The following is a 17,643-nucleotide window of genomic DNA, read 5'->3' as shown; positions in this document are numbered from 1 at the left end:
TTAGATTTGAAAGAAAAAATCCCCCATGCCTCAGGCAAAAAGACAAAATCATTTAGAAAGGAAAGAATCAGATTGGTATTTTCACAATATACAACATATTCATACAATGTACAAAGAAAGGCAGCAAAGAAGTTTTTAAAAAACCAAAGACTCTCAAAATAAATAAACTTAAAACACTCAAGGAAAGAAATTTGAAGATTTTATATCCACCTGTCCTTCAAATACCAAAGCTACAAAAATCAGTATTAAACATGCAAAAACTCAAGAATACAGTATTCAGGAACGTCTCTTGAGGAATTTAGTACTAAAGAATGAGTTTCATCCCAATAAGGACTAACTAGGGGGAAATTCAGAAAACCTTACAATGGTGAGCATTAAATATATTGTTGTAGATCTCTAAAGTGAAGGTGGTAACAAGTGTGGAAAAACTGTATGCAAATTGTTTCCTAAAAACAACATGACTAAGAAAATGGGGGAGAAAAGGAAAAACAGAGTAAAATAATTCTGTTATATAATAAGAGGGAGTCAAGCTATAGCTGACAAAAAAAAAGGACATCCCAAATAAGGAAATTTGAGGACATGAGAAAAGATACAAGCCTGACCATAACTACTGGAATAAAAACACAAACATTACCACACACCAAACATAATTTTAAAAGTGAGTCTTTTGTTTAGGGTTGTATTTTGTTTCTGGCACTACAAGACGCTCCAGGTTCATCTCTTTATTTCCTTCCCCAGTCCTAGCATCAGCCAATTCTCCAAGGAGCCTGGTTCCTGGTGTAAAGGGAGCTGAACATTCACTGGAGAACCAGTTGCTCTGGTGCTTTGGATAGGGCATTAGTCTTAAAATACTCTCCCCAAAGCTGATTACTGGGAAAATGAAGAGAGCTGGGGCAGTGGCAAAAGGGCTAGAAAGTACCAGCAGGTCCCGAACCACTTGAGTAGCTAGGAGATGCTTTACTTGAAGAAACCACTCAGCTACGGCCAATCTGGGCACATCCTCTAGATTATACTATCTTGACTGGCAAGAAAGACTCTATAAGTCAACCAGAACAGGAGTGATCTAGTATGCTCTAGTGTCCAAAAATTGCTCTTACTCAGCCACTCGAAGTGCCCATCTGAGGACACACAGCAATGAGGACTCATGTCCCCTTTACCTGCTAGTAAGCTCTACCAAGAAGTTGCCTTCCAAGCTTATTCTCTATTACAGGCAACAGTCACCTGGTCCCCAAGTCTCTGGACAGGCCCTCCAGCCCCTCTGCTCCCAGGACAAACCACAGGGAATGCCTGAGTCAGAAGAGTGAAATCTTTGCAAGCTGCAAGTTCTCTTTCAGACCTTACTAGGAACTCTAGAGCTAAACCAAAGAAAAACCACAGAGTTCCCCTCCCAAGTGTCATAATAGGTATTATATAGTATTACTTTTTGTTACTATTTTTAAAAATTTTAAACCCACATGAATATTCTATTCCTTTCATGTGTACTGTTAAACAGCTAACCTTTCTCTTCCCATTCCTACTTTCTCCAGTTAACCAGTTATAATTTCATTATGCATCTTCCAGACCTTTTTCTCAATCTATATATTTCACTGGACACACAATATAGTTTTATGAAGGGGGTTGGAAGTTTGTGGAAATCAGTTTGTCTGGTATTGTTTTTGTGCTTTTACTTAACAGGTCTTGATCTTTCTTGTTAGTACACAGATCTAATTCATATATATAGTAATGGCTGCACTATATTCAAGAATAAATGTGTTTTATTTTAAATGTTTCACTGTTAAATAAACCTGCAGTAAACACCCTTAGAAGTATATGTACACATACACAGGTATGTTTTTAGGATAGACATGAGTAGAAATGCTAAAGTCTCCACATTTAAGACTTTGGAGGGGGGACTATGGGAGAGGCTCAAGAGTCCCAGGGGGTGCCTGAAGCCACAGAATGATCTGAAACCATCCAATCTTTTGTCCCCTAGGTACTTTAAAAGGCAATTCCACCAGAATGTAAATTCCATGACAGCTGAGCCTTGATGCCTTGCTCCAGAAAACAATACCAGGGCCTAGAACATGGTCAGCATCTCAGTAATCACTGAATAAATGAACACATGTAGGCAAGTCACAGGCATATTCCTCAACCAAAATGCAAAATTTCCATGGATTTTAGAAAGACCACAAACATCAAATAAGTTTCTCTTCCAGAGATTTCTGAGTTATCTGGGATTGCTCTGGGCTCCTAAATTTCCATCCCACCTCCTCACCCCACCCCACCTCCATCCCACCTCCTTTCTCCAACCCCACCCTCCACCTTTTCAAGTCACCGCCTTGAATCCCTTCATACACTCATTACCTAGACATACTCCTTAGAGACTCAAACCACTTGTTAGTCCCAAGAGAATTTAGAGAACCTGGAATTTAGAATTGCTTTTTTAGTAGGGGTGACTCGAGTTAAGATTCCACTGTACCAAAGAGGGAGGGAAATCCTGTGAAGACAAGGTGAATTAGATGATTTCCTAAAGAGTACTGAATCATGGAAGGAATTCAGCTCACTGATATTTTCTCCAGCCTGCCTTAAAAGGGTGAGCAAAACAGCCCTAACTACTAGAGTCTGACTTGAAGGACCTGTAGAGCACACAATACTGTTAAGCAAAGAACCCACTAATCTGCCTGCAATTGGCCAACAAATATTGTATAAGATACTTTGAACCAGGCCTTGAGCCAGTAGATAACATTCATAATGCTCCCAGTGGCAAGAATCAGCGTCAGAAACAAATTAGTCAAGTTATGCCTGACAGCAAGGGAATTACGTACAAAAGTCCAAATGAAAGAGTATAGTACTTTAAGGGATCCAAAGGTGACTCAGATGCTTCAAGGGGGCTATGTGAGGCAGAGAACGTAAACAAGGCATATATGGTGGCAGCCTAGTTAACCCAGAGAGTCCTCTTTTCAGGATACAGAAGTTTGTGTAACTATTGTTGGTTTATTTAAGGGACTGATTTTTTTTCTTCTGTATCCCTGGGACACACAGTACCCAATCCAGGGATTTTCAAAGCTTTTTTTTTTTTTTTTTTTTTTTAGTTCAGCAATCTGTGTGATCTAATGCTCAAGTTACACCAAAGTAGGGAAGGCAGTTTCTCAGTGGTTCTGAATGGGGCTGGGAGTAGGGATTTCACCATATCCTGGGGACACCATCTTAGCTGTCATACTTGGGGAGGAGGTGCACTACAAGCAGAGGCTAGGGATATTGCTAAACATCCTAAAATGCACAAGACAGCCTCCAGAACAAAGAATTAGCCAACCGAAAATGTCAACAGTGCCAAAATCCAGTAACCCTGTGCTTAGTCTAACTGCAGATAATAAGGAACACACTAAGTTCAACCCTCAACTCTGCTGTTCCAAAAAAGAGACCAAAGGAGGCTAAAATTAGAGAAAAAGTTTTGTTCAGTCTCCTCCGGATACACATCCCATCAGAGGAAAATACAACTCGTGCTGAAGGAACCTAGGGAAAAAAAAGTGACAGGACTCAAATGAAGGGAGAAGAAAGAATAAGCTCTATATGTAAATACTCAGTGTATGAAGAAAAAAACAATACACAGGGAAGAATATGGAATGTTCCCACCAAATGTGAATAGGCCCAGTCAATGCCATTTATTATACATGTTGAACAGTCTCTGAGACCCAAGGGCTCCCATATGAAGTTTTTTTTCCTTTTTCTTTTTTGCATCAAACAGGTTCTTCCAAGAGCCTGCTCACAAGGAAGAAAAAAAAGAGTAATCCTCAATAAAATGAAACAAACAGGAAACGCTCAACAGTCTACATATGAAGAACAAAGGTTAAAAAACTCACCAGACAAAAACCACACCAAACACTCGTCCCATTTAATTTCCTGTTACATGCACTGAAGGAGCCAAGAACATCAGGCCCCAAGGCAGCAATGCTCTGAGGTTCTAGCTCAGGCTCCCCCTATGTGACAAATTCATGCACACACGCCCGCACATACCAGACCCAGGCAGAAATACACATGCATGCACAGGTGGCAGAAAACCAGAGGAGGTTGAGGGGGATAGAAGGCTGGTCAAAAATATGCTAGCAACTGGAAACTGGGGACCCAGAGAACCCTTCTGCTGCAGGCTAAGCCAAGAGCCAAAATTAAAACAAAGGGAGAACACAGGATCAATGTAGTATGCTCAGGTAAGAGGTTGGACAGATGAAGAGGGAAAGATGCAGGGGGAGTTTAGGGAAAGCAGCCTCAGAAGAGGTTTTTATTGGGAACTCAGGCAGAGGTCCTATGACTCCAGTGACATACTGAGGCTGAAGGAACATGCCACAGCATTTCCTCTGCATCCTGCGCTCTTTCCCAAAGTAGAGGGAAACCACAAACACCCACCCTCGAGCCCTCCCCATTGCCACTCTTAAGGACTTTCCCAAGTACCCCGGAAAAAAATGACCCCCCTCACACACAAAGTTAGCAAAGGGCCAAGCATAGAAAGCCTCAGTAACTCTTCTTGGTGGAACCAAAGCCAGAGAAGCCCATCACAGCTGCCATCTCATCATCCTCCTCAAATGTCAAGTCCTCCTCAGCCCTCCTTTTCTTCTCCTTCTGTTTCTCTTTCTTGTAGGCTTTGGCCTTTTCCTCCTAGGGGGGAAATCACTCAGAATCAGTTCAGATTCCTGAGCCAAAGATTGAAAGAGACAAGTGAGGTCAAGATTCCTTTCTATCTTTAGGAGAAAGCAGTTAAAGACAAATAAAATTTTAAGAACAGAAGAAAAGCCACACTAAAGATTATAAGAAACAGCAAAGAGAAATTTTAGCCTGTGAAGAGCACTTCTCAGTCCTACGTTCCAGGTTATCTCTGGTTCTTAAAAAAGGTTATGGAAGCAAAACCACATAATAGTACCTATCATCCTGGGGCACACAGCACATACCAGGAATTGGTCTATGTGCTTTGTGTAGATTATATATTAAGATCTCTAATATGGGGAAACCAAGACATGGAGAAGTTCTATAACTTGCCCAAGAGTCATAGCCAGTAAGTGAAGGAAACAGAATTCTGACCCAGTCAGGCTGGTTCCACATGCCTTTTGGGGACTAGGTGTATTTAATCCCTCCTGCAGTAAGAAAAAAAGTAAGTAGGCCCAGAGAGTCCACGAAAAAAGAATAGGTTTAGAGCCATATTCTTAAGATCATGAGAGTCCCAAACAAAGGCAGTAAAGGTTTCCCCCAATATAGAAAAATTCAGGATACAATTATCCTCTGGGGGTGGGAGTGGAATGAGGAAGAATGCTTCCCCATGATTCAGAACATAAAACTCAAAGCTAGGGGATAAAAGATGAAAGAACAGCAGAGCCTTACTTCTTCTCTGAGCTCCTTCATCCTTTCCTCAAAATCATAATCCTTCTGTTTCTCTTCCATCTTCTTCTTGTTGACTTCAAAACGTTTCTTCACCTGATCCAAGGTGGAACGTTCCACACGCATAGACATGCCCAGATTTCGCTGATCTGGGTGGGATCAACAGTGAAAAAGGTAATGTCAGTACATCCCCAGTCCCTCAAAGTCTTTTCTTGACATTATATTAAAAAAAAAAACTTCTCATAAAATACAAAGCAAAAATAATTATGGCTGGAAAAAACTCCGTTGGCTTTACTTGTTCCCAGAAGCAGCAGCTACAGATAGCCAAGATGCAAGTGGTGTTCAACTGCCTTTACTGAGCAAATGCATACCAGTGGGGACAGCTAGGCCATGGAAAAGACCATGGTCTTCTTGTTGAAAGCTTGAAACAGTGTCTCATCCAGGGCCTCCAGAAACATTAGATAATGAAGTAAAGGATGCCCTGTACTGAAGCAATTGGAGTATTTCTCAGGCATTAAAAAAAGATCCAACAGAAACTACCGTTTCCCCAAACCCAGCCCTAAGCATAAACTACCTCCAAGCCTTACGTTTCTTTCCATTAATGTGATCCAGGAAGTTGATGGAGTCCTTCACAACACAGTCACAGACATTGCAGTAATACCTAGCAAACAGAATAAATAGCACTTGTGGTCAAATCTAGCTATAAGAATCTTTTTTTTTTTTTAGTTTTTTTTTTTTTAATGTTTATTTATTTTTGAGACAGAGAGAGACAGAGCACGAACAGGGGAGGGGCAGAGAGAGAGGGAGACACAGAATCTGAAACGGGCTCCAGGCTCTGAGCTGTCAGCACAGAGCCCGACGCGGGGCTCGAACTCATGGACCGTGAGATTATGACCTGAGCCGAAGTCGGACGCATAACCGACTGAGCCACCCAGGTGCCCCACTAGCTATAAGGATCTTAATGTTTTCAGCCAAAAAACTCCTATTTTTTAGGTAAATTTTCTTTTTACAAGAAGGCACGTCTGATTTTCATAAAGCTTTATCTCTTGGAAGAATATGGTAGCCAACCTCCATGACGCCAAAATTCCTGGTATTCCTACCTTGTGTAGTCCCCTCCCAATTTGTACTAGGGTTAGTCTGTGACTAAAAGAATATGTCAAAAGTGATGCTATGTCACTTACAAAATAAGGTTATTTAAAAAAAAAGTGGCTTCTGTCTTAGTCTGTCCGTGTCTTACCCTGGGGAAGCCACTATGGAGCAGCACTATGGAGAAGCCCATGGGTCAAAGAACTGAGGCCCCTAAAGCACTGCCACGTGAAAAAGCCTTCAATCAAATGATTCAGCTCCACTTACACCTCAGATGAAGGCAGACCCACCAGACACCTATACTGTAGCTTTGTGAAACCCTGAGCCAGAACCACCTTGCTAAGCCTTTCCCAGATTATTTAGACACAGAAATTGTGAGCTATTTGTTATTTCATGATGCTAAATTTTGGATTTGTTAACTTACAAAGTAAGAGAGAACGAATACAAGAGGAATGACGTTAGTGGATTTTCTAAGCAATTCAGACATGTCATTCATTGCTATCTGTTTTGCCCTCCTGCTAGAAAGACTAAGTGAACATGGAAGTAGTAGTGGTGGGCAAAAGAATAAAGAGTTGTTGTAGGACACTTCTTACCATGGGAGGCAGGTAGTCAGGAAGAAGGTGTATAACCAAGCAATCCATAACAACTACAGCCTCTGCAGCCAGTCTGGAACCTCAACTCCCTTTATTCAACAGCTCCTAGGCTCCATTCTATCTCCACCTAATCTCTCCCCTAAATATCTCTTCAGTAGTTCTTTTCCTCATTTCTTCTTTAAAATATTAAGTAGCACTTACAGTACTAGTATGAATAAGCCTACCGAGTGACTCCTCCTAGAGACACTGTTATGTTTAGTTGAGACCTTGGGGGAACAAAGAAAAACAAACTTTAAGGTAGAATTGTAGGCAACAAGGTTGTTATCCTGGGGCCAGGGAACCTCCTCAACACCTGCTAAAAGCAACAAAGAGTTTATTATACCTATTCCTGGCTCCTGAGAAAGATGAAAAGTCACTCACCCTCCCATCTCTGATTGTGGTGTGGTCTTAGTAATGACAATTGTCTTCCCAAGCTTGGATTCCAGGTCCACCTTGTAGTCTCTATGCCGGAGGAGCTCCCTTTTGACTGGCTGCACTGGTTTTCCTAAAGTATAATAGAGGAGAAAGTTTCTTCAATACTTCAGTTCTTGAAGCAGAGAGGAAAAGAAATGCATGATACCCAAAATACAGGTGTCTACTCTCATTTCTTTCTTGAACCCAAAGCCAGGGACACAAGGAGCACTTCTAGCAGCACCAAGACAGAATCTCGACACAGGAAAAATGATAAGCAATCCCTAAACTATGTACAGCTTTTATCCACTTTAAAGCCAACAAGTCTAAAAGCAAAGTTTTTTTATTGATTAACTGAATTGAAAGGAGGAGTTCTGAATTTTCACAAAAAGCGAACTTTTAAAAGAGCAAAGACACTTTCAGACAGATACCCCAAGCATTAACACAGAAAAGAATCTTCACAGGGCTGGGGAAAATTTTTAAAGATCAATATTCAGGAAATACCTGTTATGTGGCTGGCACTACTGTACAAATTACATAAAAACTAAAAGGGTTAGTGTGTACAAGATGGTGTGAAACTAAAATGAAAGAAGAATGTATACGTTTGAAAACAGAAAATAAGACATTTATTTTTGTACAGTGGAATCTCTATCTAGGAGAGGAGCACCAACTCCCAACACTGTACATAGGGAGCAGTACTACTGAGCATCAGCTTAAAAAAAAAAAAAAAAATCACACACTCCTTAGTAGTACCCTTGCTCTTCTCAGACTACAGGGAAAGGTCTTAACTGAGCCAGTTCTTCTTCCCCTTAAGTGACTTCAAGGGAAAGAAGCCAGCCTCAATAGCAGAATGCACAGCAACAAAATACTCCACTTCTTTTCTGTCACTACTAAGGATTCCACTCTCTTATCTGTACTTCAGGAAAGTACGAAATGAGCCAAGCAAAAGGAGAGCAAGGAAGTAGAAGAAACAGAGGGGAAAACACCTCAAAACCGCTTCAGTCCTTCTTCTTGCTCTCATTTTATACATTAAGAACTCAAGGGGCAGGGAGGCAACGCTCTGCCAGAGGTTACACGGCGTAAAAGGTCAATGCATTTCAACTCCCCACCGGCTCCCAGCTATGGCTTCGCCTCTACTATACCCACAGCCCTTGACGGAGCAGGCACGCACCATCCTTCTTTTCTCTCTCTTCCGTGAGCCTCTTCTCGGCAAGCTTCTCATATTCATCTTTGTCCCACTTTCGGCGAAAGTCCAAGTTTTTCGTCTGTAGAGAAAAAAGCGCTCAAGATTCGTCGCTAATCACGTCCGACCCCTAGAGAAATGGAAAGACCCGCGTCTACGCGGCACGGCGTCCCGCGGACCTGTGGAGAGCGAAGACTCTCCAGACCACACCAGACTAAGGTAGCCTCAGGACCCAAACCCAAGAGACCTCCGCGATTCCACAAACCCTGAACCAGAGCCCCACGGGGAAGCTCTTGAATCCGGGCCATTACACCACAAGGAGGTGTCGAGAAGCCAGCCGGCTGCAGGATATTCCGCACTGAGAAGCCACCCTCTGCCCCCCGCCCGACCAAAGCCTCCACACACACACAACACCTACCCCGCTGCCGGACGCCATCTTCACTGCGAAGTGAATGGGAAGCCGGAAAATGACGTAAAAAGCGGCCTTGAGCCGTAAAGCAGGCTTGCCCTCCAATAAGCTCAGAGTCTCGTGTTATAAACGAGCTAAGGACTGGAGGGCTTCTTAAACAAGCTTGTTGGCCCCTCCTCTGACCCAAGAAAATGACGCATGCGCAAGGGGGGGTTTGAAGCAACACGGAAGTAAGGATGCCTACAAACGTTTCTTTCCCCAGGCTTTCAAAACGTGCGTTGAAGGGCTGATTTAGTTCGACTCGTCTATTTTACAAACGAGGCAACGGTCCAGATCAGCGCCCTCTGATCTAAGCAATTTTGCGTGCGTTTGCCAAGAGTTTCTAAGTTTTCGTTAAGGCTGAATCGGTTATCAGGAGTCCTAGGTGTCCCATTTACCTGTATGCACTAAAGATACGGTCCTGACACCACAGTGTTTTTAAAGATTGCAGCCTTCCCAACGCACAAATACAAAATTCTTTTTGCACACTCTCTCCTTGTTTTGAAGCAACGCTAACACCCTTTGGTTAACTCATTTTTCCTTAAACTGAGGAATCTTACAGTCTTTCAATCTATAGGGCACAATTTAATTAACATGATTGGACTTGGAAAGGCCAGTCATCAGTAACTCTGTAGGGTGAAGAACTCTGACAGATGACTCACTATGTGTTGAGCTGGGGGTTGAGGGGTTAATGGGCAGCAGTCGGGAACTATGACTGCTCCATTCACTGAATACAGAAGCATCACCCCAGGGAGGTTGCTCCTAGCTCTCAGAATTCTCTAGTGTACACTCAAGCATTTTCTATGGTCTATGCAAACCAATCTCTTGATGACAAATCACCCAAGCTACTTCATTTAATATTTTATTTAATACATTATCCAATCACTTCTAGAAAGGTCACCTCCATAGGAGAATATGGAATATAGTCAGAGTAGTAATTCTGGCACAGGAAATGGTCTCCAAAATCTCAAAAGATTAGACCACTGCATCAAGTCACCTATTAAATTCAACATTCAAAATTACTAAACAGACAGCCTCAATCTATGTGGATGGGCTAGAGACATGCCATATCAATATGAGCACTACTTTGCCCTCAGGATAGCATCTCTGTCCTCAAACAAAAGAGAAAGTAGCTGTTCCCCCTTCTTTGCTGTCTCCCAAAACTCCCTGGACAGGCCAAGGGCAGACTGTGGACAAATTCCCCAGAATCTGGTTCAGAAGCCACAGTAGAAGGCTAAGATTCTGACTTTTGGTCTCAATGGTCTCAGCCTTAGGCAACTTTCCTAGAGCTTTGCTAAAAGCAACCATCTCAGTACCTATTGGCAGCATTCAATGGCACTTCAATTCTGCCTCTGCAGTTAGAGCATGTCTCTTTCACATTACCAGCTATCTGCACCCATGCAGAATAGCTGCTTGCACTAGCCCAGGAGTCCTCAGGGCCTTCCACAGTTCTGTACCCAGAAAGGATGGAGGAGGCAGAGGAACTTGTCACCCAGCCTGGCCAGCAGTTGTGAAGTCCATCAGCAACTCAGTTCTAGAAGAAACATTTTCTAGAAAGAGCAGCAGATGGCAATCAGGCAAGAGTCAAGAGTCAAGACTCAGATAGTCGCTTCTGAATTTCAGCCACAAGATTTTCCCGTTTAATAGCCACCTGTAACATAAAAGAAACTTCATGTGACAAACTATAGAGTGATACTAGATTCTTAGTCACTGCTTTTCCACATGCATTTTACTCTGCATCTGCTCCCACTACTTATGCAACCAACAGGGAGAAGTATGGGCTCCAAGCTGGAATGGGCAATGTATGCCCTCAAGAGATTCTAATACCTGGGGCACCTGTCTCGCTCAGTGAATAGAGCATGTGACTCTTAATCTTAGAGTTCTGAGTTTGAGCCCCATGATGGGTGCTGAGATTACTGAAGAAATAAAATCTTTAGGGGAGCTTGAGTAGCTCAGTCATTTAAGCATCTGACTCTTGATTTAGGCTCAGGTCATGATCTCACAGTCTGTGAGGTTGAGCTCTGCACTGGGCTCTATGCTGACAGTGTGAAGCCTCCTTGGGATTCTCTCTCTACCCCTCCCTTGCTCACCCACTTGCAAAGTATGCTCTCTCTCTCTCTCAAAATAATTAAACATTAAAAACAAAAACAAAAACAAAAAAGAATCTAAGAAAGATAGAAACCCTTGGTGCCTTCCATTTCCCCCACTCACCTCCTCCCTGCTGGCCACTGAACGAAGCTTGATTATCCCTTCTTTCATTTCTTGCTCACCAATAATGACCACCAGTGGAATGCCCATGTCCTCACAGTAGTGCAGTTGCGTTAGTAGTTTAGGGTTGTTTTTATACAGCAGCTCTGCCTGAAAACAGTGAAGACAGAGTAAGGGGCTGAGGAATAACCACACTACTCAACCCCAGGAACAAGCATTGCCAAAGAAATAAGTACCTAACCCTTCTACTAGAAGACACTTTAGTGAAGACCAGAAATTTCTTAAGTTCCACCTTGCATAAGGTAGAAATGGCCACCTGAATGTCCACATATACCTAGATGACCTGGATATCAGATTTATCATACCTTGATCCCAGCATCCCAAAGTTCTGCAATTAGCTTCAACCGTTCATGAAGAAAGTTCTTCTGTGGTGTGGCCACAAACACTTGGGTCTCTGTAGTCCGTATCTTCTGACCAAAAGTCTGATTAAAGAGAGAGGAAAAACATAAAACTAATAAAAAAAAAGCCAAAACTTCCTGTGCATCAGAAACTTAAAAAAAAAAAAAAAAAAAGGACAAAAAGAATCATCAGAAAAACAGTCCCACTGTATATCCAAAAACAGGAGTTTAAGTCTCTAGCCCCACTCCACCCCAACCTAAGACCTACCTTCATCCTCTGCTCCACAATAGAGAAGATTCGCTCTACCCCAATACTGAGTCCCACACACGGCACCTTGTGGCCCTTGGGGTCAAACATGCCCACCAGCTTATCATAGCGTCCACCAGCAGCCACACTGCCCACATTGAAGGACTCCTGAGCCTGAGTCGGGGTCTGTAGTAGCACTGCTTCATAGATTACTCCAGTATAGTAGTCCAGGCCCCGAGCTAGGCTTAGGTCAAAAGAGATCTGTGGGAACAAGGCTATAGTAAGTCCCAGAAAACACTCAGGACCCTGAGAGCCCCAAAGCTCAGCAAAAGGTCCACTGCCAACTCAGCTTACCTTCTCAGCAATTCCAAATAAAGTCAGGTATTCAAATAGCAGCTTCAAGTCCCCCAGGCCATCTAGAGCCTGCTTGTTCTGTGATAGTCTAGGATCCTGGAACATTTGCTCTATCAAGGAAACCCCACCTAGGGAGACATATGGGGAGAAATAAGGTCTGTGCTATTCACCCAGATTTGTTTTATCCAAATTTATTCCTAATTTGTTCCAGCCAGTCCTCCTTACTTTATTTTTTAATGTTTATTTACTTGTTTTGAGAGAGAAAGAGAGAGTAAGCTCTCACAAATGCATGCAGAAGTGGGCCAGTGGGGGAGGGGCAGATAGAGAGGGAGAGAGAAAGAATCCCAAGTAAGCTCTGCTGAGTCAGTGCACAGCCGAACTCGGGGCTCGATCCCATGACTCATGAGATCATGACCTGAACCAAAATCAGGAGTCAGACACTTAACCGAATGAGCAACCCAGGTGCTCCTACTCCTCTTCATTTTCTTATTAAAAAAAAAAAAAAAAAAAAAAAAAAAAACTCAAAAATAAATAAACATTAAAAAAAAATTAAAAAAAAAAAATCCTGATGTCTTATGACCAGACTCACCTCTGCTTTTGCCATCTGAGGACACAGAGTGGTTACACTAAGTAAAAGTGAAATTAAATTCAGGCCAGGTTCTGATGTCACACATCTTCAGAAAGGAGCTGTTTCAGAGGCAGAAGTTTGTACACCCATCACCCTCACTCCACTTCTATCACATAGCCCACAAAACCCTGGTTCTTACCATGACATTGAACATAGTCCCCAATTCTATCAGCCACTTCAGGAGCCAGGCCTTTCTTTGCCACCATCTCATGTCTCACATCTTTCCAAGATATCTGTGCAAACACCCAAATATTAGCCCAGTTCCAAAATCCTTCTTTATCTAACTGGAAATGTCATGAGTACCTAACATTATACTCAGCAAAGTCAGAGGCAGCTCAGGAAATCCAGCGACAGGGGTATAGATTTGAGGGCAGGCAGAGACTCGGATATGGTCTACTAAAACATGTCTTTTTTGTTACCTTGTCTAGTTTGTCTATCGAGGAGCAGATGGCATGGAACTTGCTTTCAGGAACACCGCAGACAGCAAACATCCCATCCAAAATCCGCCGATCATTGACCTGGGAACTCAGTGGAAGTAACACAAGTGCCACGTCAATGCCCTTTCCCTCAAAACAATGGCAGTCCCTACTAGCCTGTCTCATAAAAATGACAGAAAAAAATTTCATAGGATGACTATATAGATATAGATAAAATTAAATAACTGTTCTGAGAAAATGCCAGATCTATAGGATTAAAGGCTGGGGTCACCTATGTTTTAGGACATAATCAGGCCAAATCCAGATTTTTCCCCTCAGTCCTTAGCCCTGGTCTCACCTTAATGATGAAGTCCCCCAGCTGCAATCCACTAAGAATTTCACACATGATCTTCAAACACTCTGCGTCAGGGATCATAGGATCAAACTGACCAGCAATGTCAAAATCCTACAACAACGAAAAAGATGGGGGAAAAAAAATCTTCACGGAGTAGCCAGTTCTCAGGTTGTAGCCTCCCAAACTATCAAATCATGCTGCCCCCATCAGGTCACTTACACACTGGCAGAACTCCCTGTAGCGGCCTTGGACTATGGTTGGGCTCTCCCGCCGCCACACTTTTCCAACATGGTAACGTTTCATCTTCTTCACCTTATTCATGGCCAGATAACGAGCAAAAGGAACCTCACATAAATAAGTTAAGGAGAAAGGATACTACATCCAAAGCTTAGGCCCAGTGTGTAGACATTTGAGAGGAATGGGCCATTATCAACTGGATCTCATCCACTAGGATGAAAACAAGGACCTTCTCTGTCTTGTTTCCCACTATTCCCAATGCCTAACAGTGCTTGACATTCAATATATATAAAGGAATGAAGGAATCTCTCCAAGCAAAAGTGCAAGTTCAGTAAAAAGCAGGAGAAGCTGGCCTACTGGCCACTGAATGAAACAGAAATGCTCCAAGAACTTCCAAGTATGGGCTATTACTTCCTATTCAGATCAATTCTCAACCATTTCAAAATAGTCAAGTTTCAGAACCTGGATTTCCTTGCAACTATGTCGATGTTTTTTATTTTTATTTTTTTTTTCAACGTTTATTTATTTTTGGGACAGAGAGAGACAGAGCATGAACGGGGGAGGGGCAGAGAGAGAGGGAGACACAGAATCGGAAACAGGCTCCAGGCTCTGAGCCATCAGCCCAGAGCCTGACGCGGGGCTCGAACTCCCGGACCGCGAGATCGTGACCTGGCTGAAGTCGGACGCTTAACCGACTGCGCCACCCAGGCGCCCCTGTCGATGTTTTTTAAAATAGAGGTCAAGAACCACCTGCCCCTTCGTGACCCCAGACGCCTGTTTACAATGTACATTGCTGAGCCCCACTCCAGCTATAGAATTAAGAATATCTGGGGGTAAGGGCCAGAAATCTGTATTTCTCCAGGCTTCCACAAGAGATTCTGATACATAATGAAGTTAAATGACAACACTCCAGGCCAGGCTCTGCTGGCAGAATTGCTTTCTGGGAGGAACTAGAAGTAAAGGCTGCTGCAAACAGACGTAGGGGGCCCAGAGGCACTTTTGTCCCTTTTGTCAAAGAAAGTCATCTGGGTTTGGAAAGAAATGTCAGTCTCCAACACTTAGAAAGATACAGTAAGGTCATAGCGCAGGGACAACAGCTCTCCACCCTGATCCTTCAGATCATAGATGAGCCCAGAGTCCTCTCCATACTTCTCAGTGAGCATTTCCTGCAGGGATCAAACAAAAAATGCCACAGTTCAAAGGACTCCAAAACACAGGCTAAAAGTTCTTTCAAAAACTGAAGACAGGTGAAGAAATGGAGTCCCAAAAGTTTTTCCTTCTTACCTTTAGCTCAAATGCGGGAGTATCTAACCTCTTTGCTCCATGACGTTTAAAGCAGCCAACAACCATATCAAGAATTTTCTCCCTCACAACCATCTGCTGGGGACTAAGATCTCTGGTGCCCTAGAAACCAATAGGAGCCATGGCCAAAACAAAGACAAAAAACAAGTCCATTTAAGACAAAGAGTTAAACAACATCTATAATCGAAGGTCTGAAGTTGAAATCTCTTTGAATTCAGATGAATGATCCTCATAAATATCTCAAGAATAGGGAATTTTGGGGGCACCTGGGTGGCTCAGTCGGTTAAGTGTCCGACTTCGGCTCAGGTCATGATCTCACGGTCCGTGAGTTCGAGCCCCGCATCAGGCTCTGTGCTGACAGCTCAGAGCCTGGAGCCTGTTTCAGATTCTGTGTCTCCCTCTCTCTCTGCCCCTCCCCTGTTCATGCTCTGTCTCTCTCTGGCTCAAAAATAAATAAACGTTAAAAAAAAAAAAAAAGAAAAGAATAGGGAATTTTTTTTTTTTATTCATCTAAAAAGACATTAAAAGGGATTAGGAAGAGACAAGCAGAGCAGAAGGAAGAACTGAGGGCAGTCCTCCAAGGAACCCTAATAGGACAGGGTAGGGAAAAGGGCATTACCTTTGGGGTCTTGATGATAAAATTTGATTTCTCTTGTTGTGGTTTCAGTTGGGATGTTAACATTGCCTCTGCAAACTGTCAGAAAAAGGAATGTGAGGTGTGCTCCTTTCAAGACTGTCCAGACCTGTGACACTTCTGGCCCTATGTCCAGACCTACAAAGACATTTGGCCCTGAGCAACATGCAGACTGAACAATGTTTTATCTACTCCAATCTCAGCCTCACTCTAAAACATATGTTGTACGTGCATTATATATGTAATACATATGAGGTCAGGTCTTTATCATAGTTGTTGTTTTTAAATGTATTCACTATATTTGGTGATTTTAAACATCTGAAAAAGCTTAAGCACCTGAGAACAATGAAGGCACAAAACAACCCACCACTACCACCGCCAACCATCCAGGAGTAGGGATTAGTATGATCTACAATTCTCAATTCCTACTCAAAGAGCAAAACCATAAATTTTTAATAAGATAGCAGCAGTCATTAGGCTTAGAGACATGGAAAAAGCAACCTGAAGACAGAAAAGAACGAGCCCAAAACACAGAACATGCCCATGGAATGAACAGGAATGGATATCCAATTTTAACTAAAAAAAGCCAGATTGGTAGGATGCTGTGACTGAAAATTAATAACAAGATCTGAACCCTGTTATTTATGATAGCAAAGCCTCTGCTAGGGTGTTTGACAAAGTAAAACAGATTCGGTAGTTTGTTTATTAGCAGAAGGCTGTATGCTCCTTTCTGAAATATAGAGGGTGTGAGAGTTCCATATTTTGGCGGATTCTCTCCTCCAAAGGATGACAATCCTTCCTCTGCAATTCCAAAATCCTAAAACCTCTAAAAACCGAAAATGTTTTTTTGTTTTGTTTTGTTTGTTTTTGAAGGGATGGGCGTTGCTCATTTTGAGGTAAATTCTAATGTGAACTCAGCCCACTTATGGGCTTCAGTCATCTCACTTAATGGGAATATTCATATACTTTGCTTAAGAATGTGTTTGACTCTGGGGCGCTTGGGTGGCTCAGTCGGTTGAGCGGCTTCGGCTCAGGTCATGATCTCTCAGTTCGTGAGTTTGAGCGCCGCATCGGGCTCTGTGCGCACAGCTCAGAGCCTGGAGTCTGCTTCAGATTCTGTGTCTCCCTCTCTCTGCCCCTTTCCCGCTCATGCTCTGTCTCTCTCTGTCTCCCAGAAAATGAATAAACGTTAATAAATAAATTAAAAAAAAGAATGTGTTTGACCCCAAGAGGTTCACATATGGGATTGTGGACCTATATTATAAATGTATCCGTAGATAAATCATTTAACCTAGCTTACTGTTTCCTCAACAATAAAATGGAAATAATCACAACCTCTCAAGACTGCTATGAGGATTAAATGACAAAGCATCTAAAACGCTTAGCTTAGTACCCCTAAACTACTCAAAAAACCCTGACAATACTAATGGAGTGCAGGCCGCGAATCCCTGCTCCGGATCTGGAGATCCTGCCCCGACAGACCACTCAGCCTGGCTCACCTGGCTATGAAAATGGACCTCCCTGATGCACACAGCACGGGGCGACCGCAGAAGCTGGCCAAACAGTGAAGCCCAAGCCCTCATGTGCAGGAATCCGAACGGGGGCATCGTGTAGCAAGAAAGCCCTTTTCCGAGACAGACGCCAAGACCTGGGAACGAAGCAGGTCGGACCCAGTAAGGGTGCACAGCGCTGCAGAAGGTAGCCCCAACACCCTGGAAAAGAGAATACTTCCGCACCTTCCAAACCCTACTGGCTGGCCCC

General features: G+C 42.9%; 2 protein-coding genes across 3 annotated transcripts; both read right to left on the bottom strand.

Annotated features, from left to right (window-relative positions):
* Positions 1–1,736: 1,736 nt before the first annotated feature.
* Positions 1,737–9,180, bottom strand: ZMAT2 (zinc finger matrin-type 2). The gene is made up of 6 exons (XM_030319934.1): positions 9,074–9,180; positions 8,644–8,737; positions 7,443–7,566; positions 5,931–6,004; positions 5,347–5,492; positions 1,737–4,629 (listed from the first exon to the last, which is right to left on the bottom strand). The coding sequence occupies exons 1-6, from the start codon at positions 9,089–9,091 to the stop codon at positions 4,486–4,488; spliced, it is 600 nt and encodes a 199-aa protein (XP_030175794.1). The 5' UTR covers positions 9,092–9,180; the 3' UTR covers positions 1,737–4,485.
* A 771-nt stretch (positions 9,181–9,951) lies between these two features.
* LOC115516788 (histidine--tRNA ligase, mitochondrial) lies at positions 9,952–17,634 on the bottom strand. 2 transcript variants are annotated; one of them, XM_032593025.1, is made up of 14 exons: positions 17,619–17,634; positions 17,382–17,530; positions 15,868–15,942; positions 15,231–15,350; positions 15,017–15,112; positions 13,929–14,054; positions 13,713–13,820; positions 13,358–13,456; positions 13,078–13,171; positions 12,311–12,438; positions 11,978–12,217; positions 11,677–11,793; positions 11,315–11,461; positions 9,952–10,754 (listed from the first exon to the last, which is right to left on the bottom strand). In XM_032593025.1, the coding sequence occupies exons 2-14, from the start codon at positions 17,487–17,489 to the stop codon at positions 10,695–10,697; spliced, it is 1,518 nt and encodes a 505-aa protein (XP_032448916.1). In that variant the 5' UTR covers positions 17,490–17,530; positions 17,619–17,634; the 3' UTR covers positions 9,952–10,694. The 2 variants fall into 2 exon arrangements, with proteins under 2 accessions (XP_032448916.1, XP_032448917.1); XM_032593026.1 differs by having other exon boundaries at positions 15,868–16,020; positions 17,382–17,634.
* Positions 17,635–17,643: the final 9 nt, after the last annotated feature.

This window comes from Lynx canadensis, chromosome A1 (genome assembly GCF_007474595.2).
Source record: "Lynx canadensis isolate LIC74 chromosome A1, mLynCan4.pri.v2, whole genome shotgun sequence".
NCBI classification, from domain to species: domain Eukaryota; kingdom Metazoa; phylum Chordata; class Mammalia; order Carnivora; family Felidae; genus Lynx; species Lynx canadensis.
This window is presented reverse-complemented; position numbering and strand designations above follow the sequence as displayed.